Source organism: Balearica regulorum, chromosome 1 (genome assembly GCF_011004875.1).
Source record: "Balearica regulorum gibbericeps isolate bBalReg1 chromosome 1, bBalReg1.pri, whole genome shotgun sequence".
NCBI classification, from domain to species: domain Eukaryota; kingdom Metazoa; phylum Chordata; class Aves; order Gruiformes; family Gruidae; genus Balearica; species Balearica regulorum.
In genome coordinates this window covers 56,595,832-56,623,048 of record NC_046184.1, presented here as the reverse complement: position 1 = coordinate 56,623,048, position 27,217 = coordinate 56,595,832, and the positions used below count along the sequence as shown (strand labels likewise).

Genomic DNA, 27,217 nt, shown 5'->3' with positions numbered 1-27,217 from the left:
AAATAAATCAAAGGACTGACAGTGTAGTTCTGGAGCTGCCTCAGCCCAATTCAAAAGCAGGTTTCCCTTTTCTTCTTCCTCTTAAGCCAGCGCTAAGGGCAGAGAGGAAAACCTGAGCTGAAACAATAATGGCTCACTCTCTTCTAGAGTGAAAACTGCAGTTCAGCCCTTGATCTCAGAGGGGCAGGACCAGGCACAAGTTTTTCCCCCCACCCTGCCCGCCACGTTTCTTCTCCTCCAGTCCCGAAGGATTGGGTTACCTCTGTGATTGTTTGCACGGCCCTTTTTACCAGTCTTTGAGGTGAGGCTGTCAGGACAACAACCCGAGGGTCAGGCTATATGAAAAGGCACTGAATCATCAGACCTTATAAAACTCCATATAGGAAATATGCTTGGTTGGAACATATTGCTGTGAGAATGGGGAGGGGGTCAGGAGGGACACATGCATGCATTGGGAAAGGGTGTCTCTCGGCTTTGGCGCAGCTCCTTGCCCCTATTTATCGTATCAACACACAGACAACGCTTTGTCTTTTAGAGTGAGAGACGGGGGCTAAACATTTCATCACAACAAACTGAAAAATCTCTGCTGTTTTTACTTGGATGTGGGAATTGTTTGGTTGCTTTTAAATATAAAACATATATTTGTAGACCTTCTGTTGCTTTCATGTGGGAGCCTTAGCTGAACACAAAGGATTACATTGTGCAGCTACAAATGAATAGAGCACCTAGGATTAAAGAGATTTTATTTAGCCACACATGAAATAACAGAGCTGATGGCAGCCTCTGGTACAGAAAAAATAAAACCAACCCAACAAGTAGTTTAGTGAGCACTGGAACTAACAAAGCCACATCTCCTGTGTATTTGTACAGTGTAGTTGATTGACGAGGGTGTCTAAGATGGCATAAACTTCATTTGAAGCTTTTCATACAGATCAGGCACTTATTAGATTTCAGATATTCCATAAAAGTGAAAACACCAATAAGGTGTGAACCCATGTTGTAACTTTCCCTGTCAGGGACTGTGATAGGGTCTCTTTTTGCTGTCAGGCCATTTATTTTCACAAAATCTGTAGGGATGTAATTTTGCTTCTGCCAAACTTGTTCGAAATCAGCCAGTGGGTTCAAAAGTTATTAGAGAGATGGACAGACAGGCAGACAGACGCAGACATCATGACCACGTAAGCCTCATTTCCATCGGACATCAGGCTAAAAGAACCTGTATTGAAATTAATTTTTAAAGGGGACCTGATAGGCAGAGAAGTAGACCTCTGCAAAGTGCAATTTCATTTTAAGTGAATTTTATGCTAGGAAAAGCTATTGATGACAGTCTGGAAGATTAAAAGTCTCCCTTCTACCTAAAGGAGAGGAACAGCACAGGATGAGCTCCACCTCATAGTTGGATTTTTAAGCTAACTCACTTGGAGCACAGGTGATCACTTATAAGGAAGAGACAAAGAGCAGCTGAAGCAGCTCTGTCTCTACAGCTTTTTGTGCATGTGAGCACTTAGGGCTAATGACGCATGTAAAGCACTGCAACTGCCTCTGAATGTTGGTATTTCACCACTGCCTTGCCTTTATCCCCATTTCCTTGCTCATCTCTGCCAGCTCCATCCCTGGGCTGCAAGGGGAAGCACTGCTTTTTATCCTTTGTGTACGCACTGCAAACCGCAGTGGGGCCTTAATCTTCATTAGGGCCCCCAGCAACTATTGCGTACCACGCAAAAATAATAATTTAACATTACAGCCCCTAGTCTCTCAGCTGAGACGTGTGTGTTGAGCCGGGGGTGTTTGTTCATGCTCCCATTCAGAGACTGGGAGCAGGGCGGTTTTATTCCCAGCTCTGACACCAGCCTGCTGGGCGGCCCCGGGCAAATCGCACTGGCATCTTCCCATCTGTAAACAGGATACCCACCTCCTGCTTTTTGGGAGTCGCTGAGCTGCTGCTCTATAAGTGGATTTGGAGAGGGCCAGCTAGCAGCCAGCTGCAGCTGATGGACCAAGGCTTGTGGCCACCGTGGTGCTCTGCCAGTGTCCCTGGCCACACTCGTGTCCCCCCTTTCCCCATGAGCACCCCTCAGGTGGCTGCTGTGTTGGAAAAAGGGGGGAAAAGCCCCTTAAACAGACTTTCGCATTTGCACCCCAAAATCTGCCCGTAGCCCAGGCCGGGCTCTCCTCCAAGCGCTGTGGTCAGGGACCCTGGCCCTGGCCATGCTGAGGGGACGGCCACCCCTGTCCCCTGGGGGCCAGGGACGCGTGTGAGTCTGGGAGAAGAGCAGAAGAGAGGGGACAGCCGTGTCCCCAGGGATCCAGGGGAGCGTGAGGGGCCGGCGTAGGGCGGTGCGGCCGCTCCACCCGTCGGGGCGGGCTCGGGCAGGCCAGGTGAGGCGGGCCCGGCTCTGCCTTTCCCTCCTTCCGCAGCCTCCCGGCCGGCCGGCGCTGCGGGTGCCGGCAGCATGGCGGAGTCCCAGGTGCTCCTGCTGGACGAGTCGCATGTCAACGAGAAGGTAACGGAGGCCCAGCCCCGCTTCTACTACAGCGAGGAGCAGCGCCGGGCCCTGGAGGCGCTGGTGACCCGGGGCGAGGCGGCCTACCGGGAGGCGCTGAGGAAGGAGCAGCTCCGTGACTTTCTCTCCAGCCGGGAGCTGCAGGCCCTGCGGGGCAGCTGGCGGGGATACGACGACCCCCGGGAGGGCGGCAAGGTGGCACGGGGTCCCGGCGGTGAGACCCTCTCGCTGGCCTATTGGCCCGAGTGCTCGGACACGGAGGTGCCCCCGCTGGACTTGGGCTGGACCGATAAGACATTCTACCGGGGCATCAGCCGGGTGGCCCTCTTCACGCACCCCCGCAAGGAGGAGAGCGCGCCCCACCTGAAGGAGGTGGTGCGGGAGATGATCCAGCAGGCGCAGAAGGTAGGGCCCAGCCGCCACATGAAGCGGGCGCCCTCGATGGGCCACCCCTGCCCGCCTTCACGCCTGGGCAGAGGGCCTGGCTGGGGGGCCCGTGGGGTGGAAGGGGGGGCAAGAGCTTGCTGCGGCCAGGCTTTGCTCGCTGGCTCCCTCCGAACCGGGAGGAGCGTGTTGGCCCTCTGGTTGGTCATCATCCATCAGGCAGGGCTTTCCCTGCAGTTAGTTACCGGTCGTGTTATGTTTTGCCAAAGCTGACGCCCAGGATGCGGTTGAACCCCTGCACCCCTTCTCCCCCCAAATTGGGGTTTTATACCTGTGTTTTGCTTTTTGTGATTCACTGGCTCAGGGGAAGACAGGTTGTGATGCTGTGCCAGCCACCTGTACGTGCAGGTATCCCTAGTTAAACATGGGGCAGAGAGTTTGTTTATGGGGTGGTGGTTTTGGGGTTTATTTTTTGTGGTCTCAACAACATCCAGCCTGGACTGCAAGCAGCCGGAGTCCAGACAATATGCAGCTGCTCCTCTTGTTTACCTTTGGCTGGAAAGGACTGTTAGTGGTGACAGGGCACCTCTGGCAAGAAAACAAACCAGCCATGACGCTACAAGAGCTTTGTTGAATAGGTGGGGGGCAATGATGAGTTTTTTCTAGGCTGGATGAAGTTTCCAGGGAAGACCACTCAGGAAATGATCCTCTTCAGAGCTGACATCCCCTCTGGGGAAAGGGCATAACAGCATAAGACACTTCATTCCTGCTCTTAGTTTTACTGCTGTTTTTTCTGCTTTCTAATTCAGCAGTCATTTCCTCCTCCACCCACTCCCCTCTCCCAGCACACACTATACGCACAACCTTTGCAGACTTGTTAAAACGAAATCTGCTGGGAAACACAGAAAACTTGCCAGAGAGGCATTAATCCAGCGGGTGATCTCCTCAGCTCCCTGCTCACAGAAATACGTGCACACCCCATAATCCTGCTCAGCAACTGGTGTGATCAGTCGTTCAGAAGAGCCAGAAGCTGTAAAATGTTTACCCTCCAATTTAGTGCAACTTGCCATCCTCTTTCCGCTGCTGCAAATGCCTCCACTGACTGTGTAAGGACTGGGAAACTTTGTTCTTTTCGATAGCTGTGCCTGGCACCTAAAAGTAATTAATACCTTTGTAGATTTTTTTTTTTAACTGACTGGACGAACTGTGCCCCTCCCAGCTCAAAGGTGGTTTCATGTTTAACAGCCATTTAAGTGTTTAATGGTCCTTTTCGTAGATAATTCTGCCTACTGTGTTCAGCTGAGCTGGCCCTGGCAAAAAAAATCTCCAGGTAGCTGCTTTTCATTCAGCAGATGAGAGTAGGTTCTGGTTGTTTTGGGTTATTTTTGGGGTGAGGGGTCTAAACAGATACGAGTAATATGTGGCACATGGCTGTGGGTGGCTTATCATCAGTGTTTTACAAACATATGCTAATTAAGCTCCCTTGCCGCAATGAGATTGGCAAGTTAGTGCTTGCCAATCTGTAAATACCTATGAAGAGCTAGGAACACCTATGGGCCCTGTAGATAAGTTGTTATCCATAGAATAGGCAGAGGAATGGGGAAAACCTCTTGCAGGGGTAGACATTCATGCTCTGACTTGCCGTATTTGGGAACGCTCCTAGGTAATATTGATAGATCACCAGCTGTGGCAGGGGTTTGAGAAGACTGCCATAAACCCCGCGCACGTTTTGCTGGCTTGGAAGTGCCACCTGCAAGGCAGCTCATCTGCTTTTCGTACAGGACTGCAGTTTTCTTGGGTTTAATCCACAGTCTTGTAAAGAAGCCTGAACTCACCCAGGGCCCCAAAGCCTGGAGGGAACCATCCCTTCATATTGCAAGGCCAGTACTAACAACTAATGGTCTGTCCAGGACATGGAGTAATCTCTGCAGTTGTTGGACTCATTGCAAATGGAGATGGAAAGAAAACAAATCACACTTCTGCTATCTGTTCTTGATCCATTCCCTATGTGGATGTTCTTACTTCAAATGAGTATTATCTGGCATCCTTGCTCCTAAATAACTACATCCATACCACAGTGTGTGGAGGGGAGAGGGAGCATAACAGGCCTGAATTAATGCATGAACTCTTTGTGCTTTTAATTATAATCTACCTGTGTATGAAGTTGTTCAGGAATAAAGTGGCACAAGTTCACCATATTTTAATTTTCAGAGGTTCTAATAACATTCCCTGCAACTCGCTGCTTTGTGCAGGGAAGTAAGAACCCAGGCAGGACCTGAAATCCGGTTCTGCTGAGCAGGAGTTATCAAGGGACTTACTACTAGTTTATAATGTAGCTCCACCATAGTTCACCTGTATCAGGAACCTACATGTTAATGATGAGCATAAACACAATGTCAGCTCTTTTTTTCCTTTTCTAACAAAGAAAAGCTTGTGTAAGCACTGTTGACAGAAGGAGCCTGATGGAGCAGATGTGTTGGTTGTTGTTGGCCGTACAAGCAGAGACTCAGCAAACACAGTAGGGGACATTTACTGTGGCATCACTTTCCCAAAAGCAATTTATTCAAGGGCATTTTTTTAAAGGAAAAAGGTCTCTGGTGAGAACTATTTCCCCTTCTGTAGAGGACTCCTGCAAACTGAGCTGCACCTCTTCCAAACTTCAAGTGAAGAAAATCCTACTGTTGGATCCAGTCTTCAACTCCATTCACACCTGTATGTGCCATCCCCAGCACAGCTTGGCTTGTCGCTGTGACCCCAGTGCCTGGGAAATTAAAATTCAGGCAACTCTATTCCTAGCATACTGTCAGCGTGAGAGCTCTGACCCGGCAAGTTGATGTTTCCCAGTGGGACTAGGAAAACAGTAGTTTCCTTCATTCATAGCCTTTCGAATGTTGGGGAGAATAACTCTCTCAGGCAGAAAAGTGAATTGATATTTCTAATGGTGTAAAAGATACAGAAAGGGAGAGAAAGACAAAACATGTAAGATCAGCATTAAAGTTGCCCATAACCTTCTTGGTTTTGTTGTTACTCATCCTATGAATGTTCAGGCTTGTCTGTCACGTCAGTGCAACCTTTTGTTTTTATGTAAAATCTGTGCCTGGAAAGAGGGATTAGTTTTATACCAGAAAAAATGTACATGTGAAGAAAGGGAACAATCATTTTTGCCTCCAAATCTTGAAAAAAAAAAAAAATCACACACAGAGTCTCTCTCTCTCTCTCTCTCTCTCCCCCCCTCTCCCTCCCCAGTCCCTTCCTGACAAATATGAGGTGTATATGTTTGAGTTCCATAAGACATTCCTCATGAAGCCAGCCCTGAGAGCAGGCTTCTCACAGGGAGTTGGGGAAAAAAGGGAAAAAAAAAATAATTCTTGTTGTCTGCATTACACACCATGGCTGAGGATTAAGGCCCTGATTCCTCTGCATATTCGTTCTTCCGTTACCTTCTGATTAAGTTAGAGCTGTGTTTTTCGCTCTTCTTTTTCAATCTATTTTCAGTGGTGGTCTTTGTTTAAGTGGATCTTCATGGAGGCGATGAAAGTTTCACAACACAGAGGAAAACTAGGTGTTTGGCTTTGGCATTCCTCAGGCTGCTGAAATAAGCCATCTTCCCCTAGAAGAAGGAGAACTCTCCAAGACATTTATTAAGCTCCTTCCAAAGTGCAGCAGGAGCCAAGCCAGAAAATGACAAGATTATTGGTAGTGCTCGGGCATGTACATCCCTGTACTTTTGTCTCCCCTGTATCCTCTTCCATATTTTGGTATCAGTGCTGTCCTTTATTTTGCACCAGTGTGATGGGAATCCCTTTCAGTTCCTAATATTTTATTCAGTTGTCTGTCTACTGTCTTCTTGTTTCCAGATTATTGCAGTGGTCATGGATGTATTTACAGACCGGGACATATTCCGCGATATTGTTGATGCAGCATATAAACGCTGGATCCCAGTCTATATAATCCTAGATGAGGAGGGTGTGAAGCTCTTCTTGGAAATGTGCAGATGCCTTGACCTCAGTGACTTGCAAATACGGGTAAGATATTCAGTACTCAGCCATTATCTCCTGCAGGTCAGTGGCCATTTTTAGTTGTAATGGATCTTGGAACTCATTTGGACAGGCAAACACATGTCTTCCTCCCTATGAGTCACATCACAGCACTTAGACAGGGGTTGATGGAACATAGAGGGATGAGAGAGTGGCTTGCTAATACAGAAAGAAAGAAGGAAAAGATTTGGGTTTTTTGTCTTTCACCTGAGACAGGGATCTATGTAGTTTCTTGGCTCTTGTGACCTAAAAATTCCTGTTTGGGAAGAAAATTGTCTGAGGAAATTCCTGTGGGTCTCCTATGCAAGGATTCAAAGTGGAGTCCAGAGTATCTCTTGGAGTTGTTGTCTGCATGGATCCCAGTTCTAGGACACATACAGTCTGTGAAACCAGTACTCTTCTATCCAGCAGTGATCACCTGGGAGTGAACGAGCTTGTAGTCCTCCTTTGCCTGAGAACATAGGGATTGAGGAGCATAGCTGCTCCCCAGTTCCATATCAGAATATGCCTTCATATAGTGCATGCAGCACAGTAGTCAGCCCAGCTTGGCTGGCAGAAGCAGCCTCAGTAGGATCTCATTCCATTACATACAGACTGAAATCCTTTGTGTGTTTACAGTTAGTATTGTATTCCTTGCTTTTTTCATGGTTTTTAATCACTGTCACTACTACAGACTTGTTCCGAATAGAGAAAAAGTTGCTAGGTTGGAAACAACCTATGGGATGCCAGACTCGCCCCTTTTGTGATCCAACTGTTCTTCTGAGCAGCGGGGATAAAAAAAGTGCCTTTTTGCCTGGAGGAAGGGCAGAGCTTCCATAAACACTCGATTAATGGTTTAAGAAAAAACAAAACCCACACAACCAAAACTAAAAAAGCTCTGATAGTTATAGAGGCTCATATTAACCATTTTAGGAGAACCATCTTAAATCTGGATGAAAATGACTTGCATATATCTGAACAGTGCTCCCGTGAACTATCACTCTGCTCTGACTTTCTGGACTTCATCAAAAAAAGACATCCAGCCGAGCAGCTTTCTCATCTTTCTCCAAAACAGAGATGGAAGTATCTTTCCTCTGGTGTCTTTGAAAGCAAGACACAGACGACATCATAATAGACCCACTTCAAGCTTCAGGGGTATTCTGTGGCCTAGGCTCGAGTCTCTTTGGTACAAAAGTGTGAAATCACAGCAGTAGTTCCATTTGTTCCGGTGCCTGTTTCCCAGTACTTTTCTCACCGTGTCATCATGTGCAGGAACGATGCCTTCAGTACTGCGTATTTTAACTCCTGGGTAGAGTGAATGAAAAGATGCCCTGGCATTTTAGAGAAAGTTGCAATGCTATTAGAGGTGTGAGTTCCTTTTTGTCTGCCTTCTCTGTCTTTAAACAGTAAGCAGTCCCCTTCTGCTCTTCCTCTTACCTCTTTCTCCATAGGTATCTACACAGACTTTGCACTCCAAAACCAATCATCATAGTGACGTGCTACAGCAGTGACTAGGTCCTGCAGCATAAACACTAGTTGCGTTACCCTTTCCAAAGAAGCAGAGTTTGAACCGATGCCATCAAAAGCAGAGAAAACTCTTCTGTGCCCTTTCTGTGCTTCCCTTCTCTCACAGCAGCCCTTGCTATGTTTTTCATTAGACTCCTTCAGCAAAAAAAAAAAGTGCAAATACAAGCTGAGCTGAAGGAGAAGAGTCCACTGAGAAGAACTTTTTAACATCCTTTGACCTAGCTGTTCACTCTTCTGCAGAGCTCCAGCCCACAGAGTGCTGTCCTTCATTTTTTCCCAGCTATCTCATGCTGTATCTTAAATTCCCCTTAAGGTGGTTGTATTCCTTTTCCAGTATGGCTAAGGCTTTAGTTAATCTTGTTAAGGGCAATGCAGTTTGTTCCTGTCTATGGTACTATGGAAGGACTGGGAAGAGTCTTCCTGTAAGGGGAAACAGGTCATTTACCTCTCAAGGAAGATGGCCTCTTAGTATCCTGCCCAAGACTGCCTTGGATGTATCTATGGTACTGCTTGGGTCAGAATGGCAGAAATCATCGTATAGTGATTCTCCTAACACCAGGCTTTAGGTACCCAAGGAATCTCAAGCAAGGTTAAGGCTTCCCCTTGAGGACTCTCCCCACTCCCACCTCATTGATGTAATGTGTCGAGGGTTGTTTTGAAAAGCAAGAAGGCAAGCTGGGCCTCCGGGCTTGTTCAGGCAGAATCATTTTGTCCCACATTGCTTGATCACAGAGGGGAATTGCTGAGTGGCGTGGTTTAACCCAGAAGGCAGCTGAAACAACCACACGGCCGTTTGCTCACACACACCCTGCCTCTGTGGGATGGGGGAGAGAATTGAAAAGAAAAAAGGTAAAACTCATGGGTTGAGATAAAGACAGTTTAATAGGACAGAAAAGGAAGAGAACGATAATAATAATAATGATAAAATAATATACAAAACAAGTGATGCACAGCACAATTGCTCACCACCCAGAATTCATGCTCAGCTAGTTCGGGAGCTGTGTGCCTCCTGGCCAACTCTCCCAGTTGTTTACTGAGCATGACGTCATATGGTATGGAATATCCCTCTGGCCAGTCTGGGTCAGCTGTCCTGGCTGTGCCCCCTCCCAGCTTCTTGGGGGCTCCCCACCTTCTCATTGGCAGGGCGGTAGGAGAAGCTGAAAAGTCCTTGACTGCTTGGCAACAACTAAAACATCAGTGTGTTATCAACATTATTCTCATCCTAAATCCAAAACACAGGGCTATACCAGCTGCTAGGAAGAAAATTTAACTCTCTGCCAGCCAAAACCAGGACACTGAGGAAGAACAAGAAACTCTAGTGTAGTTAACTTTATCATTCACGCATTTCTTCTTAGAGATATGTCTTTCTCCTGACTTCTGCTTTGATGTCTGAGTTTTTTCTACAAAGTTTCAGCAACAGGGAACACATTCTCTCCTTACACTGTCTTTTTGTGTAACCCTTTTGCTTTCTTCTAAAAGTGGGCCACAGTTTGTCAACAAAGGAATTGCATTTTTCCTTCTTCCTCTTCTTCCCACCTTTCCTTTGGAATGCTTGTGCAAGATTTACAGGATGGCTTTTTCTCAGAAAGTTGCAGCAATGTGGGGTGTAACTTAAGGTTTAGAGGCACGTTCTGATCCCAAGGAAAGAGAGATGACACACTACCATGGGCTGTCATTGCTGCAGGGTCAGGATGCTTATTCTGTCTTTCATAATCACCAGATGCTCAGATTGCTCTGTGATTCCTGCCCTTTTGTTTCCATTGCCTTGTTCATCCAATGCAGAGTGAATACTTCAACAGTCCTAATACAGCGAGATTTACTGTTAACACTGGATTTTGCCCTTTGTCTACATACAGTGCTGGGCGTTTTTGCAAAATTCCTGGCTATTGTATTGCTTTGAGATGGCAAGGTATCATGATCTGCTGACAGTCTTGGAGGAGGGAAACTGCTGTAGGAAGACAAGACAGTACCTCATTCTGCAAAGACAGAAAGTTCTTTACTGACTCCAAGCATGAAATGAGAAAATCGCAATTTTTGTCTGAAGGCCAGAGATCACTAGAAATGCATTTAAATTCAATCAACACATTCATCCTGGGATGTTAGTAAGAGCATGTCTTGTGTGTATGAGTCATATGGCTTCCTGAGTCGACATGACATGGTTTGCCAGACTTCTGTTATGTTTGACACAAGAGTGTTCTTCAGATATCACGATGAATCAAAGTTCTCATAGACAGAAAATTCATAGCCTTGCAAAAAGTTCTCTTTTTGTTGACCGGAGGGTGAGTGTTCTCACCAGTTTTTAGATGCGTTCTCTTTCTCCACATGCTTCTGCTAACCAAGACCCCAGTAACAGACACTCCTGCTCAAAGACTGGGAGTTCACCTAGAGCTCCAAGCAAGCCCAGGGAATGAGTTACCTGCAGGAAGTTCACCTTCATGTTAATTTTTACATTAATTTTCCCTAACATGTAAGGAGTTCCTCCCCTCACTCCAGGAATTCTTAAAAGTTTCTGCCTAAGAAATTTTTGGAATTTCATTTCAGTATTTCATATCTTTCCTCATCAATTCCTAACTCAAGTGAGAGGGAAGCTGAATGTAATGTGATGCAGTGCTGCTGGTTTTTTAATTATCTGTTAGACAATTCTTCTGGGCTGCTTGTGCCCTTTTGAAAATGGGGGCTTACAAGGCTCTCTTTTTGCAGAGACCCAAATAAATAATACCTCGTACTGACCTTGGCAGGCCAGGTCCAGCTAGCTGCATTCCGTCCTATTCTACTTGATTACCTGCAAGTTTTACTATTTTGTCAACAAGCATGCCTTTTCCAAAACTGTTCAGGGCAAACACATAGGATATGTCCACAGTATTTCCCAGCATTTCTTGGTGGCTGCTTCCAGATTGTAGCTGCTTTTGTGTCCCTGTGTAATATGAGCACCAACCACCCATCTCTCTGACCTGGAGGTCTGATCACCAGAAATTAGAATCTTGCAGACCATGAGTAAGAAAAATTCCTTTACTATTGTTACAGTGGTCCTGTCCCCATGAATCTCCTGTCTCTCTTCCTCTCTCCCCGTTCTGTGGTACTTCCATCTAGGATTTTAGAGTGGGAAATAACAGGCATCTGAGGCCTCCCCCTCAGCTCTGTGCTCAGGTGAAGCATAGTACAAGAAAACAAAGGGCAGGAGCTACCCCAACAGATTCTCTTGACTGAAGGGATCTGATTTTTCCAGGGACAACAGAAAGGGGCTCTCCACATTTTGAGAAACACAGTCAATATAAGGGACTGTTGTGTCACTGTCATCTGTCAGCTACTGCTTTTGTCTGTTGCCTGTCCTTAATCTCTTTTACATCTGTTAGTTTATAGAGGTCGTTCATGCTGTCTGTCCCAACTTGAAATAAAGATATCCCTGCTTGCTTTGCAACATTTATATCAACGGTTGTTCTAAGAGGGAAGGTACACACAGGATTCCCTGGTGGAAGTACTTACAACGCTTCCCTTTAGGGTCCGTCTCGTGTATCCCCCCCTGCTCAACCCCAGCTTGTGAGCACTACTGCCCAGGTCTGTCAAATGACAACTTAGTATCAGTCACAACACAACCTATTACTGACTTTCTAAACTGGGTCTAATTTAACTTCCTGTGGATTCAGGCTAAGGTTTAAAAGTGCATCACAATAAAGCAAGAAAAACTGATTTCTTCACTGTTTGTATTCGGATGCTCTGTCAGGCTTGAGAGTTACCAGTCGGTATTAAGTTGCTGCCAGGGAGATGTTAGTCACTGCTTGTGATGAGGAGTGGTGCGAGCCTGTGTAAAGGAAATGTGGAAATTTAATGCAGACTGCAGCTTCCATAAGCCAGGATATGACAAACCTTAGGCAGGCTTCTCTAAGGATACAGATCTGGAGGGGTCATTTTTATCCAGTGAACTAACTGGTCCTCTTCTCAAAATATTTGTTATTACTGTAACACTAGTGCCCCAAAAAATGGCTACAATCGCACCTCATTTATATTTGTCTTTCCTCTTTTGTTGTTGTATAGTCTTCAGTACATGAATTCAGGCTTGTTTCTCCTCTGTACAGCTTGATATATCAGTCTACAAATGCTCCAAGATCCTTCAAGGCAGAAAACATTATACAAATAACCTGTTAAGTGACTCGATGTTTATATGACTTTGTGCTTGTTTTCTGCAATTCAAGATGTATTTATGCACTCCTGTGCCTACTTTGTTCAAGGAGGTTTATGTGTTCAGCTGTTTGGTTCTGTCCCCTCTGTGCCTTTCTAAGCGTTATGTGTAGCTCAGTTACTGCAGAAATTCAAATGTGCTTTCTTTCCACCAAAAGAAGGTGATACAACATACAAACACAATAAAATCCACACTTGTTACATGCTAAGAAACTTTCTGCTCACAGAGGCTGATATTTCTTGATTCACAAAGGTACGTGACATGTCAGAGCTGTTGATGGATTTGAAGAACAGAGGTCCTTCTTGACACTTGCAGTCAATATTCCATGATTTGGCAAATCCCACATCCAGCTTTAGTCAGCCGGGAAAAAAATATTTCAGGTGATCAGCCAGCCAACTACAAATGTTGTTCTAAATACTGGAAAGGGCACCCTTTCTCCTGAGCTCTACCCAACCTGCATTCAGCATCCCACACATGTGACTCACTGCTAGGCCTCGGGCAAGTCACTTCATCTTTTTCTCTCTCAGGCTCCTCGTCTTTAAAACAGGGTAATAATACTTTCAGCAGTGTTGGGAGCATTAATTAGCTAATGCCCACACAGGACTCCAGACGGATCAAGCAATAGATGAATGCAAAATAGTAGTATCATCAGTTACTGTTAGTCAGAATTTGTACTGCCACTGCTGTATTTTAGTGGGGAAAATAGGAGCAGATTCAAAAGGTAAGAGTTATAGTCAGAAAACTTTTTTTTTTTTTTAGATAAATCTGCATTCTTATAATCACTCGTTCCTGCATGCAGATTTTTATAGCCTATCAATATTTAAGCTGTCAGTGAGGTTTATAATAATAGGACTTAGCTCTTTGTGGGATCTGAGGCTGTGCGAGCATTAGCCAAATCCTCATGATTCTCCTGCTCTGCAGATGGGGGAAGAATGAGGCAAAGGTGAATTGACTTTCCCAGAACATCACAGGGAGTGGTTTTAGGACTGTGATTACCCTTGGGACTATCTGACTCCCAACCCTGCATTTATTACTCCAGACCTTTTAGCTTTCATTGTTAAAAGAATTCTTACAGAAACAGATGGTGGAATGAAGCAAATGGTCTAAATTTGTGTGTCAGAGTGACAAGATAATTTGCTCTAAACTTACACTGACAATCAGTGGTTTTGGGGGAGGGGGTGTTTCATGTTAGACAGTTTGGCAGTTCAGCCTCATGCAGCCAGGACCCATGAGCAGAATAACACTCAGTCCAGTGTGCAGATATATTCCCTGGAAGTGTTCAAGGCCAGGTTGGATGGGGCTTTGGGCAACCTGGTCTAGTGGAGGGTGTCCCTGCCCATGGCAGGGGGTTGGAACTAGATGATCTTTAAGGTTTCTTCCAACCCAAACCATTCTGTGATTCTTATAGTAAGGGCAGGCACACATCTGTTGTTGAAAATCATGTAACCTTAAATCTGTGTTATCTCTGTGTCTGGTAGTGCATTGGTTCATTACTTGTAGGTTTGCTGGCCAAAGAGTGTGAGACAGGAAGTTTGGTGAGAGGTATTACCTGTTTCTAACTACTTCCATTCATTTAATGAAAAGTTTTTCCTTCATCTTCTTCAGAAATAATTCTTTGCTGATATATTCAGGACATCAGTACAGACACTTATCCTACTCTTTTTGTTCAAAAAAAGTTCTGTCTTTTTCCATTCTCCATCGAACAGTCAGAAATCTGGGTGGACACTGTAACTATTTGTGGTCCTTAGCAAAATTATAAAGGTCAGAGTTCTCTTTTTGTTGTAACAGACAGGAAACATCTATCTTTTGAGCCATAGAATTGTTTCCTCCTCTCTTCTGTAATAATTAAATTGTCCAATCTTCTAATTTGCCCAGTTTTGTCCAGCCATGTGTTGTTGGGAATCGGAACACAAGCACAAAAAGAACCTAATATAGACCTGTCTCATACATTACTCTCCAAGTAATTGTGCCCTTTGCACTGCACAGGTGTTGCAAAGTTCCTTGGTTTTGTGGTCCTGCTAACGTAGTTTGGAGAAGAGCTCACGAGTGCCGTGGAACAGGGATCAGGATTCAGAGAATGCTGACGTGACTCAGAGCTTCCTCTGATTCATTCCCCTGAACTGGGCTGGGCCTTCTGAGCTACAGCACAGAACTGGAGTTGGAGGATTATTTGATTTTGAAAGCATTGTCTTGCCAGTGGGCTGAGATGAATAGCTGAAGACAGCAGGCAGGGTTACAAAGCTGCTGACCCATTGGACGGGGCTATAAACTGATGGAGGCGAGCGACTTGCATAGATAGGGGATGACGAGAGGTCTTACGGCACTATGCTTTCCTTTCTGCGGCCCTTCTGATTTCTGGTGGCTGATACAAAATAGTCCCAGAAGTAGTGAGATAATGTGAGTGACATGTTAAGACTTGGAGCTGGCAATTATCTAATTCTCTGCCCTATTTATTGTGACATTTTGTCTTTCCACCTCCCTCTTAGAATATCCGCATACGTTCTGTGACAGGAGTTGGGTTCTACATGCCAGCAGGGAAGATCAGAGGCACACTGGCATCCCGATTCCTGATGGTGGATGGTGAAAAGGTGGCCACGGGATCATACAGGTGGGTCGCTCTTGCTTAAGGCAAAGCTACATTCTTTGTGTAAAGAATGGCTTGTGGCTTTGCTCGAGAGACTTCTTCCCATGTCATTCCCTTTATCCCACCCTCTGTAATCTCTGTGGCATCTGTAGAAATTGGGGTGGGACGACAGAGAAGGTGGCATAGAGCACAGCTGATCCTGGGAGAATGGAACATGCCCATGCTAGCAGACCGTTTCAGTGGGCTAGAGAGAGTTCCACACTGCATCAGGTGGTGGTCTGCAAGGGCTCCCTGTCAGCCACTGTGCTGTGTTTTCTTCAGTGAGGTTTTTAGTCTGGAGACTCCTCCTCTTGGTGCAATGTTGCTTTTTTAAGAGGGTAAACTATCTTTCAGAGCTTTACAGCCTTTCTTCCAGATCTGGTCTGCATGCCTAATGAAGAACAATAATAAAGAGCTTCGCGTATCTATCCTGGCCCATCTTGGCAAGGACATACGGGCAAATGGCATAATGCTACTGATTCCCATGTAGTGTCTTAGATATTGTTAGGTGGGCTGGGTCAAGTATGCACCCAAAAATCTAATGTCAGTTCTGTCTCCTACTCTTAGCTTCACATGGAGTTCATCCCACATTGACAGAAACATCCTGCTAGTCTTGACAGGACAGCACGTGGAGATGTTTGACGTTGAGTTTCGTGAGCTCTATGCCATCTCAGAGGAAGTTAATTTCTACAAGGAACTGGGTATTGCTAACCCATTCCTTCTGGGAATTGGGAAGCCAGGCCTTCATTCTTCCACCGTGGCTCGGAAGTTCATTAACCCCAAGTACGGTTTAGTGGCGGGGGCAACCCGTGGTGATATGATGCTCTGGGCTTCACGACACAGGCAGGATAATCAGGGAAACATGGAAAAGGAGGAAACAAGTGAGTCAAAGAAACGGTTAAATCAGTTTCTGAATGACTTAATCACATTGGAGCAAGAGTTCCCAGAAATTGATCCACCTCTGGAAAACGTGAACAAGCTGAATCGGAGCCCTCAGAAACTGTTCTCCCGGCTCCACATGGACCTGAAAAATAAATCCAAATCCAGAGAGTCTATTCGAGATGTGAAGAAGGAAGATGCACAAGTCAATTCAAAGCAAGGAAAACGGTTTGCCAGTGGGCTTTTCAGTCGCAAGGCCAAACGGTCTCCAGGCTCAAGCATTGAGGCCAATTCTTTTGCCAGTGAAGGACATTCAGGAGAAGACCTTGGGAACATGAAACTGGAATATGAGCGGCTCAGCATTGGCCATGCCAGTGTTCGGAGCACTGGAGACATCTCAGGTAAAACCTCACCATATTCTGCTTCGGTGTCCCTTGTTCCAAGTTCGGGTGATTGGTGCAAACATATTCAGTATAGGCACTTGTGAGTAGATCTTGTTATTTCCTCTACATTAAAATGAGTGGGATCAAAGAAGAGTAGAAGGTGTATCAAATGATAGAGGCAATTTAAGTTGAAGGCAATTTAATGGCAGTCTTATTGGTACTTCTCATGTAAATGTTTTCTCATACTTCTCAGCAAGCAGGTATGGGACAAAGGGAGAGAAAGGTTGAACATCTCGTTGTGTAAAACAGGTTGTGTGTACAGTTCATGAAGTGCACTGCCCTAATAAACAGCAGCAGTATGCTTAGTGTTGTAGTGGTTAGCAGGGTGCAGACAGATTTCTAGTGTGACTCCTTCTTTCCTCATTTAGCTTTGGTCAGGTGTGTTTTCCATGACAAGTTACCAGTGGAGAAGAGAGGAAAATGTGTTTATATTGAGGTGAAGGGGCAAGGAGTGGAGGAGAGGCTGGAAGTCTTTTTAATTTGCGCTGTTACCACCTTCTGAAATGGGGGAGAAGGTCGTGAAAATAGAAGCTATGGAAAAGCACTAGATCTCAACCTTTCTTTCTTTCTTTGCTAACACGATTGATATTTTCACTCAGTCCTTCCAAGTTTTCATCCAGTTGAAGGCACAAATGATAAAGATTTCTCCCAATTTATGAGTTCCTAGCCAACTTCCCAACATTTTAGATGTTTTGATTGAAGATCGAAGTAAATCTATGGACTACAGCCTGGTTGTCTTCCTCTCTGTGAACTGTGCTGGGTGTCAATACATCCTGCACCAGCGGGAAAATAAACTAGTTCTGCAGAGAAAATCTCTCCTTGACTTGTCCAGCCTTACTTGTCCATTCTGTGCTCTGATGAATGCGAAATGCAGGTGCAGAGAGACTTAATTGCCTTGAGACTGCCATGATAGGAAATGGAAAGACATTCTCCTGAGACCAAAAAGAAAAGCACAGTACTGGAAAGGTCAACAATAGCGATTGATTAGGTTCTTGGAAATATTTGTTGCTGAATGGAGAGACTCAAAAATGCCAAATGAACATCAGAGAAGGCATGGATGGTTTATTTAGGACTATAGTAGACCCATTTTAGGATGTGTATTTGGCATTTGAGGAGGCAGAAGTAAACCCTGGTCTAAAGAGGTTCTCTCTCCAAGTCACTTTATGTCTTGAGCACAGACAGTATGTGCTGCTGGGCCCCATTCCTCAGAGACAGGAACAACAAAATCTGTGAAGATCTATAGGGAGATGTATGGGCATATCCTCTCAGAGGAACGGACCTGAGGGCTTGCACTACCCTCTAGTGACACAAGTAGAGAATTGTGTAATCTCTGATTTGTCAGCACTTCACAATATCAGAGATTCCCTACATTCTCGCTGTCAGCTGTTTTAAAGCAGACAGCCTGTCATTCCCACAATGCCATGATGAAATTAGGCCCAGATTAAGGCACGAAAGAGATTGATGCCTCTAGCTGATCAGTGGGGCACTGCGCCCTTCTGGAGCATTGCACAGTCAGGGCAGCAGGGATGTCCCTCTTCCTTTTAACACAGTGGATCTGTGCCAGACAGTCTGATGCTTGGTCTGGACCGTTTCCACAAAGACACTATCATGCTATTACGTTCAGGTTTTATTTATTGCCACTGCTACTTCTGAGGGCTGGCACCTCTTTCAATAGAGGAGAAGGAAGAACTGAGAACAGGTGCGGGGAAGGCGCAGAGGTCCAGCACACCAGCCTTCCCGCTGTGCTCTTCCTGACCTGATAAGTCTTTCCAAGGAGGCCATGCAAGTATTTTTTGTTTGTTTCTTTTATGCAAATTGAGAATGCCTGTTCTTGGTGGCAATGGGAGACTCCATGTTTTTTGAGGTATGGCGTGAATAGACTTAGGTCATCTGGTGTTGTAAAAGGCTGCAGGATGATCATTGCTTGTGTGTTCCTTTTGAACTGAATCACTGTTCTTGAGAGAAAGCTTCTCTAGTGGTCCCAAAGTGGCATGTGAACAGAGATGATAGAGGGCACATTAGAAAGATGGAGAGTCATGAGAAAGAGGAAAAAAATGAGTTAGCACAGAGGATCCTGCAGCTACTCAATCAGTAGCATGTGCTTCATTAGGATTTAATAAAAAATTATTGAACATGGACATGGAATAGCGTTCCAGCTTCAAGATAAAAATAGGAGGCACTTTGTTCTTGGGTAACTGTAGGACTGACTTAGTTTTAAAAGTTTAAGTGATCTTTGAGCAGGCCTCAAAAAACTGATGCTGTGATACTCTGGGTGACAGAAGGGAGGTAAGAAGTGGAAATGAAGGAGGGAGAAGGTGCTTGGTATGCAGTCAGATTAGGATGCAATTATTCAGAGCTTCACAGTTTGAAATAGCTGCCCTTACCTTTTGTAAAGATTAAACAGCACACTTAAGCCCTGTGGGCCTGGCTGTGCACACAGCCTCCAAAGTCACTATTAATTCTGTAGTACCACAGAGACACATCCCACCTTGCAAATGCATAGAGAGACCAGATCTATACCCCGAGTAGCTCGCAGAGTAATTGAAAGACATTATTCAAGCAGGCTAAAGGTCAGGTTCAGTCTTGTAAGAGCAAATGGTGATGAAGAGAATCCGAACTGGGAAGGGAGGTGATGAAAGTGCATTGTGCGACAGTCTGAAAATCTGACTGGGTGTTTGCGTGCTAGGAAACGTTACCTACAAGTCAGAATTGGAAGTCTGGAAAATACGAGGGCTGCAGACAGTAATGTCCCAAACTAAGTGTCCAAATTAACATCCTGAGACGTTGTCGTAACACACTGCACGGAGACCATGGTTTGTCTTACAAGGCTTTCTTAAACCGCATAATCAAATTGAAACAACCCTTGAATTTCACTGTTGCCTCTTAGGAACACAACAGCAGCAGCTCTGAACCTGACCAGAATCTTATTCGTTTTAAGCTGCTGCTGGGCAGACTGTGATCAGCAAAGACACTGATGTCTGTGTGCAGTTTCTGGGAAATACTGCAAGGGTTTGAAAGCTGTTTGCCTTTGAAAAGCGCTTGGCTTTTTGTTTTGTTTTCTCCCTTGCAAGAAGCAAAGTGGGCTCATTCAGGAGGGTCTGCCATCCTGAGTTTCTCCATATATTGGCCTTTGCTCCTCATGAGTGTTGGTTGCAGAGCACATATACTTAATAGCAGGATTTCATGTTTCATTTTTGGGTACTTCTTGCAACAAGAAATGATATTTACACTGGACACTGCAATACTGCAGAAATAGCTGCTTAGTCGTCACCGGTATTTTTTAGCCAAAGTGGGATCATGAACAGGCGGTAACTGGAATTTTCAGGCTCTTTTCTAAAGAGAAAGAGGAGAACATTGTTGGCTACATTTAAGGAGGGTGTTTGCTCTAACTGTAGCAGGATCTGTAGAAAAAAGTCAGATGACAAGAGTAGAAAGTGAGAAGAATAAAGGAGTTGGGAGTTGAGATTAAGCAGAGGAGAACAGACACTTTCGAAAATAAAGATGAGGGCCGTGAATGTGATACAGACAGGGAGGGGAACAGGGGTGGTGAGGAATGGGTCAAAGGGGGACAGGAGGTAGAATGAAATGCCATGGGGAGACGTGGGGAGGAGGCAGTAGCATACAGAGCAGCCACAAAAGTGAGGGCAGGTTTCAGTGCAGCCTCCCACGTGGATAGCAAGAAGTTGCAGTGTGGAAGAAGGTGGAGAGAAGGAGGAGGAGAGGAGAGGGATCTTCTCTTCCCCATCACCTACAGGTGAGGAAAACACTATACAAAAAAGATGTGGGCAGTCTGGGGAGGGTCCAGAGGAGGGCCACTAGGATGATCATAGGACTGGGAAGCCTGCCATATGATGAAAGGCTGAGAGAATCGGGTTTGATCAGTCTTGAGAAAAGAACACTTAGGGGAGACCTCATCACCATGTTCCAGTACATAAATGGTGGCTACAAAGAAGATTGAGACTCCTTTTTTTACAGGGAGTCACATGGAAAAGACAAGGGCCAATGGGTGCAAATTACTCCTGGAGAGATTCTGATTAGACACGAGGAAAATTTTTCACAATGAGAACAATCAGCCATTGGAATAATCTCCCCAGGGAAGTGGTGGATTCCCCAACATTGGACACTTTTAAGATTCAGCATCCAAACTAACAGCTAGCTGTAATGAAGGAGATCAGACAGCAGTGCAAGCATTGCAAAGTACAGATACCGGGGAGCAGAAGGAATCCATACAGTGAGCAATGAAAAAAAAAAAAAAACCCTAAGATGATAAAAAATTGAGGCAGCATACTATGCCACTTAAGTGGGAGACCCTGAGGCCTTAGGATTTCTCTTGCAAAGGAAATGGTGGAAATACCAGCACTTGAGATGTTTAAAACTGGACATGAAAAAACGTCTCCTGAGAATGTGTGTGGGGATCAGATGGATGAGATGACCTTAATTATATTTTTTTTTTCCCATCCCTCACTCTTTGGAAAACCTCCCACCCAAGTCATAGCCAGACTGTTTTTCAGTGCCAGCTGGGACCTAAGAATACCACTGAAGCTGGCCTGGGTACGGGCCAAAGCCTGGAAATACTCCTCCAGTGGTTTCCTCCACAGTGAGGAAAACTCTGAATGTGCTCTTATTTTAGTGACTCTTCATTTCACAATAGGAGGAAATAAAATCATGAGGGAGTCCAGAATAATGTAGGTCCAATACAAGGTGTATGGTAAATAATAATAGAGGATTGACGTGTGAGTCCAAACTTTATACAGGTCTTACTTTCTTAACATTACTTTTAACTTCTTTTCATTCCAGGTAACCTGGGTCCAAACTCCGCTACAAGTGATAAAAACAAACAATCTACCTGTGTGTTATCTTGATTGTGAAGGATTGCCTGGAGAACTGAAGACTGAACAAGCTGGAACAGTAACTTCTTGATTGATTTTGAACTTACAGCCAAGTCCTCACGCCGTGGTTTGTCAGGCCACTGCACGGTCCTGGATGCACCTGGCACCCCCAGTTAAAGCACGTTTACTGGGTGAAGCGTAGACTGTGGATGGTCAGTCCCTTAAATGAGGGTTAGTGATGAATGTATTAGTCCATATGTCTGTGTGCGCACTTATTTTATATATAAAAACAACTGTGATGACTGGTCTCAGAGCTTGCTCTGTGTCCAGATAAATGCAGGAGATTTTTTTGACCTACTTGTGCTGCTACTTCAGTCTGTCTAGCTACAGACTCAGAATCACTGTGTTGCATTGTTTACTCTACTGCACTGCAGAACTGTATTGGTCTGACCGGCTGGAAGGCTAAATCCAATCAAAGTGGCAAATTCTGGGTGAAATAAGGAAGTTTACAGACAGCGTAGCAATCCTTTGTCCACAAGGAGTCTTCTTGTAGATTCCTGTTGTCACTTATCCATGCAGAAGTGAGTGGTCCAAGAGAAGGGCTTAGCTAGCAGAGGCCAACAGATTAGTATCTTAACTGTTTCATGTCATAAATATAGCAGTCGAACAAAGTGATTTTGCAAGAATATAATAAAGAGGAAAAAATGGAATATGGGGGGATGTTTAACCTGCATTTGAGACTGGGTCAGGAGAAATACCTAATAAGGGGGACTGGGCAGGACCTGGGAGCAATAATGCAGCCTTCAGTGGCTGTTACAAAATCCTATTTGTTGCTAAAATTCAGCAATACTTTACCATTCATGGAAACTGAATGATTAAGGAGCACATCTTTGAGGGTTGAAAGAGGAAGCAGAGGAAGCATACAAGCTTTTCAATGCTCCTTTTTTTCTTTTTTCTTTTTTTTTTGAAGTTAACCTTTCCAAACTCTAAATCATGCCAAAATCGAGAGCTTTGATCCATAAGAAGCACTGCATGCAATCAGACCAAAGGCCATCTATCTGCTATCCTGTCTCTGAGGATAGCCAGTAACAGGTGATCACAGAAACATAAAATATAAAGCTTGTACACAGAGGTCTTTCTCTGACACCATTCCAAAAGTGTATGGACTTTCTGAACTGGCAGTTCCTCCTGGACCTGGCCTGAATGAATGAACTTAGTCCCTTTCTAAAAATCCTTTTCTACTTTTGGCCTCCACAGTGTTCTGTGGCAGTGAACCCTGAGTTCATTGTGTGGTATGAAAAAGAACTGCTTTCAGGCTGTTTTAGTGGTTTTCTTGATGACTTCATCAAGTGGCTCTAATTCTTCCACTGTCAGATACAGCGATGACCACCCCTATTCCTTGTCTCCTTGCCACTTGTGATTTTACAGACCTATATCATATATGTCCTCAGTCATCACTTTTTCTGAGTTGTAGGTTCATGGTATATGTAACTATTCATTACACAGGACCTCTATCCTCTTGATCACTGGCCCTTTTCCAGTTCTACCCACTAACAGAGTGGAGAAGTGGGTTGTTTTTGTTTCTTCAGCGTGTGGATTGATGTTTCACTCGGCTTTCTTGCCATCTAAATTACATACTCTGCTGTCATAAATAAGCCCTCTTGTGATACCTAAGAAAAAATAATTCTAATTGTAAGTAGGCACCTGAAAACTAACATACCTACTTGCCAAAAACCTATTCAGACATTAGAAAAACACAGGTTTAGTTTTCTTTTTGCTTAGAGAAACCATTTGAGTTTTTCACTGCACAAGGAATTCACCACAAAAGCAACTGCTGCACTCCCAACACAAACAAGCTGTTCCAAAGACTCTTCTAAGTGCTGGGTTGCAGCAATGGTGGTTACACTGAAACAGCTGTCTGTAGTCGATGATAAAGTGTAATTGACTGATTAATTGATTAACTGCCTTTCCTGGAAGTGTATTTAATTTGAATGGCAAGCAGTTTGTTTTACTCTGAGTTTACCCTGTGGAACATCTTGAGACCCTAAAATACCAAAGGTATTGTGCCTTCTGTTAAACTTACTCATCCTCACTCAGTGCGTTAAATGCTTGCTAGTCTATATAGCTATTCTATATAGCCTTCTGGGAACAAGCTGTGGTTTTACAGCTGGGTCTCTCAGCTCCTATCATAAGCAGTGTTTTATCAAATTGTTCCTGTTAATGGGAGAAAAGAGTTGTTGGAAGTGACACCATCATTTGGACATAGAAGTAACTTAATACATGAGTTGCCCTTGTTGGCTTCAGGTGTATGGCTCATGTGCCGAAAGCTATTCACTGTATGCTTGTAGGATTGTCTAAAATGGCTTGATTTTGCCATACTTCTGTTATTCTCTAGTCATTTGGGAGATTTTTTTTTTTTGTCTCCTTGTATTTATTTCACGTTGTTAGCAGAGATCAGAGATAAACTTATCAGGCCAACCTTGTTCCACTTTTTGTTCTGGTAAGAACATTGTCATCTGGTGCTTCCTTGTTCTCCCAGACTTTAAAAATATTTATTTATTTTTTAATTGTGCAATAGGTTAATTAACTAATTAGTACCATGTTGATATATATGGTCAGGTTTTCCAGTAAGTCCTCTATCTCTTTGGTTTTGTCTTGCTTCATCGTGGGTGGAGTGACTTCAAAGATAGGCCGAGGCTGATTTCACTTGTCCTTCCTTTCCTTCTGTGCTTGCTTATTAACATGCTTTACTTTCTCTTTCCTATGACAGATGTGAGAGCACTTTTCTTTAACCTTGTCAGCTAACAGGATCTCCTTTCCAGAGAGTGTCTCTCACCTGTTTGTCCTATTTTGTTGCCACACCAGTTCCTGAAAAGCAATGTTCACTTGTTTTTAAATTCCTTCCTCTGTCACAGAAGTCGAGTCTCATGCCTTGACTCCAGGGGCTAGTAGAATTCCTTAGGCTTATCACACACTGTTTAATTACTTAATTTGAGAGAGCAAACTTGCTTTCTTGCATGATATGAATCTGCTCCTTAAACTCAGCGTGACTCTTTGGGGACGCATGCAGCCTTGCTGATCCACAATGGATATTTCAGACTCTGGTGGAACTTGTTCTTCCCTGAAGATAACATCAGCTGAACTTGGACTATTTGGCTGCTCCTATGGCAACCAATCTGAGTCTGGGTGAGGTGACCGCATTTATTTTGACTAGTTTTGCTAATTGTGGTTCTTGATGAGTGCTACAAACCTGAGGCTGTGATCTGTAAAATGAATATCACTCTCCAGATAAAATGTGGTTGGTGGTGCTGGGGGGCAGAGGGGCGAGGAGCAGTGGTTATGGATCCTGTTGGAAGTCTGCCAGCGGAGGCTGAAGGTACAGCAGTACCTACGGCAGTCTTCAGATAAGCTATCATTTGGTCCTTGCCCAAGATGCCGCCTCTTGCAACCAAGCCGCTAACCTCCCAAGGGGGGCAGGAAAGACGGGAGACATTTGTTTTTCTGTTGCTATTTTAAAGAACAAGATTAGCTCTCTTTGGCATCTGTGGCCTGACCCTGGACAATCCCAAGAGGGCGCCTGTTCTCCGGATCTTGTTGACTCTTTGGCTTGTCAGCCCGGGTTTGCTGATCTGCATGGCATACCATGGGGTCTACACTTGCGGTGCTGGTTTTGGACAGAGTAACGAAGCTGGGGCTGGCAGCTCGCTCTTTCTTTCTGGCGTGAAATGGTGGGTGGTTCTGAATGAGCCTCTGGGCTGAACGTGTGCCTTCTGGGTTTGTTTTGTTATGCATTTGTATATGTAATGTACGTGTATCCAGAGAATTATGCCAGAGACCTTTTCTAAGTCAAACAAATAAACTCTTTACTATGTTACATTTGGATAGTTTGTTCGTTGGTGTCGCTTTTAATTTCTCAGCTGCAGTTCCTGGGTTTTGGGGATTTTTCTGTTTATTTGTCAGGAGCCTGCACTATCTGGATTACACAGAAACCTGCTCTAACACATGAACATCTTTGGCCAATGTTTGGCGGTGCACGTTAAAAGATGTGTGGGCAGGTAAATTCCCCACAAGTACAGTGTCCTGTGACTCTGAGTACCTTGAGAAGAGACTAAGTCATTCCTGCTTTCTCATTGCTGAAGTAGGGCTGTAGCAGATGCTTATTTCAGTTTTTATTTTCTTTATTTTTCACTACTGCTCTCTTTGCAGCTGAACTGTACCTTGCTGCAGCTATAAATGCTTCTGACAAAGTGCCACCTCTGTTTTCCTTTCCATCTTTCTTATATAATTTGTACCCATCAGCAATGACATTTCATTTATGAAACTGAGTCCCTCTACTACATTGCAGTTTTACCTGGTACATTGTAATCCTTGACATTTAAGTAACTCCCAAGCTCTTGTTTCCCATGCTCCCTTTGTTTGTGTATACAAAAGCCTGTTTTAAAATTCCTGACCATGTTTCAGAATAAGTCCAGCCTCTATTTTACTTTTGGGCATTAAGGTACATGAAAAAGTATTTGCAGTAAACAAAATCTTCATCTTTCTTTCAGTGTTTAAAGTCCATATAGCAATTGCATTTGTCCTGTTTAAGAGGAGTCTGTCTAATCCAAGCTGGTTTCAGAGTATGTCAGGGCTCCATGGATCCTGAACCACTTTCTTTAAAGTATTAGTGCCACCATCACTTTGTACCTTTTTCTGCACTTGTTTTAGGGAGGTTCTCCAAGAAAGTAAAATAAACTTGTCCTTCCCATCGCTTCACTGCTGCTTTAATACTACACTTTTCTCTTCTTTCTTGACACTTTTGTCTGTGCTCTGTCAAAATCAGGGAGCAGTTCAGGAATGAATGACCTCTTTGTCCCCAGACCTTATGTCCCCTGTCCTTGGCCTGCTGAAGAAATGCAAATTTGGGAATCCTCGTTAATAGCAAGTCTTAGGATAAGCACAGTCAGTGACTGTAGGAACCATCTTGGAAGAGAAACCTATGGATGTAGATGAAATGGTAAGGCCTTTATGCACGCAGCAAGGCTGGCAGATGTTTACCTAAGTCTTTGCACACCACCCGTTTCTGATCTTACTTGCAAGCCTGGGCACGTGTACTTGGGGAGTTAGGGTACAGAAAACCACAGCGTAACAGACTAGCTGCTCCATCCTCACTCCTAGTGCGGGCAAACTTGCTGTGCTTTTCAGCAAGATAGGGAAGCAAGGGACAGTAGCTGAGAAGTGTCTGCACAAGGACTTTGCGGCAGAGTAACTGGTGTAATCCTAAATTTGTAACACAATGTGTCAATGTCTCAAGTTTTGGAGATGTTTCTGATCCTGCTTCTCTCTCCTTTCCAGCCTGTCTGTCTGCAGTATCAGCTTCTGCCTTGTCATCTGACTTGTTAGGTTTTGTTTTCTTTTTCTAAAACATTAGATATGTCACTTGTAGGGGAACTGTAGCCATAAAACAGCTCTTCTGCCTGTCTCAGGTAGAAAACAGCAACTTCTAGATGACAGAAGAGTGCTGAAAGCCATGATTTTATACACACTGGATGTGTGAAATTGCACATAACCAGGAAAACACAAACAACCAAACTTGTGCAGAAAGCAGAGAGGCAACCTACAACATTTGAATAATGAGGATTGTAGCTATTATAGAGGGCCTGAAACCTAGAACATGAAAATAAGAGCTGATTTTAATGCATATACATACAGTAGCATAGGGAAGGATCAGGGATGTCAGGTTAAGGATATTTGCCATGTGTGAGTATTGACTGTATTCAGGGGGCACTTTGCCTTTTTAATTTATTTAAAGCAAAACCAGCTTTTGAGTAGCAAATTTCCAATGTGCAAGAAAGA

At 44.4% G+C, this 27,217-nt stretch overlaps 1 protein-coding gene across 1 annotated transcript; it reads left to right on the top strand.

The window, feature by feature from the left end:
• Positions 1-2,453: 2,453 nt before the first annotated feature.
• FAM83F (family with sequence similarity 83 member F) lies at positions 2,454-25,239 on the top strand. The gene is made up of 5 exons (XM_075752165.1): positions 2,454-2,909; positions 6,746-6,913; positions 15,095-15,216; positions 15,799-16,511; positions 21,351-25,239. The coding sequence occupies exons 1-5, from the start codon at positions 2,454-2,456 to the stop codon at positions 21,413-21,415; spliced, it is 1,524 nt and encodes a 507-aa protein (XP_075608280.1). The 3' UTR covers positions 21,416-25,239.
• Positions 25,240-27,217: the final 1,978 nt, after the last annotated feature.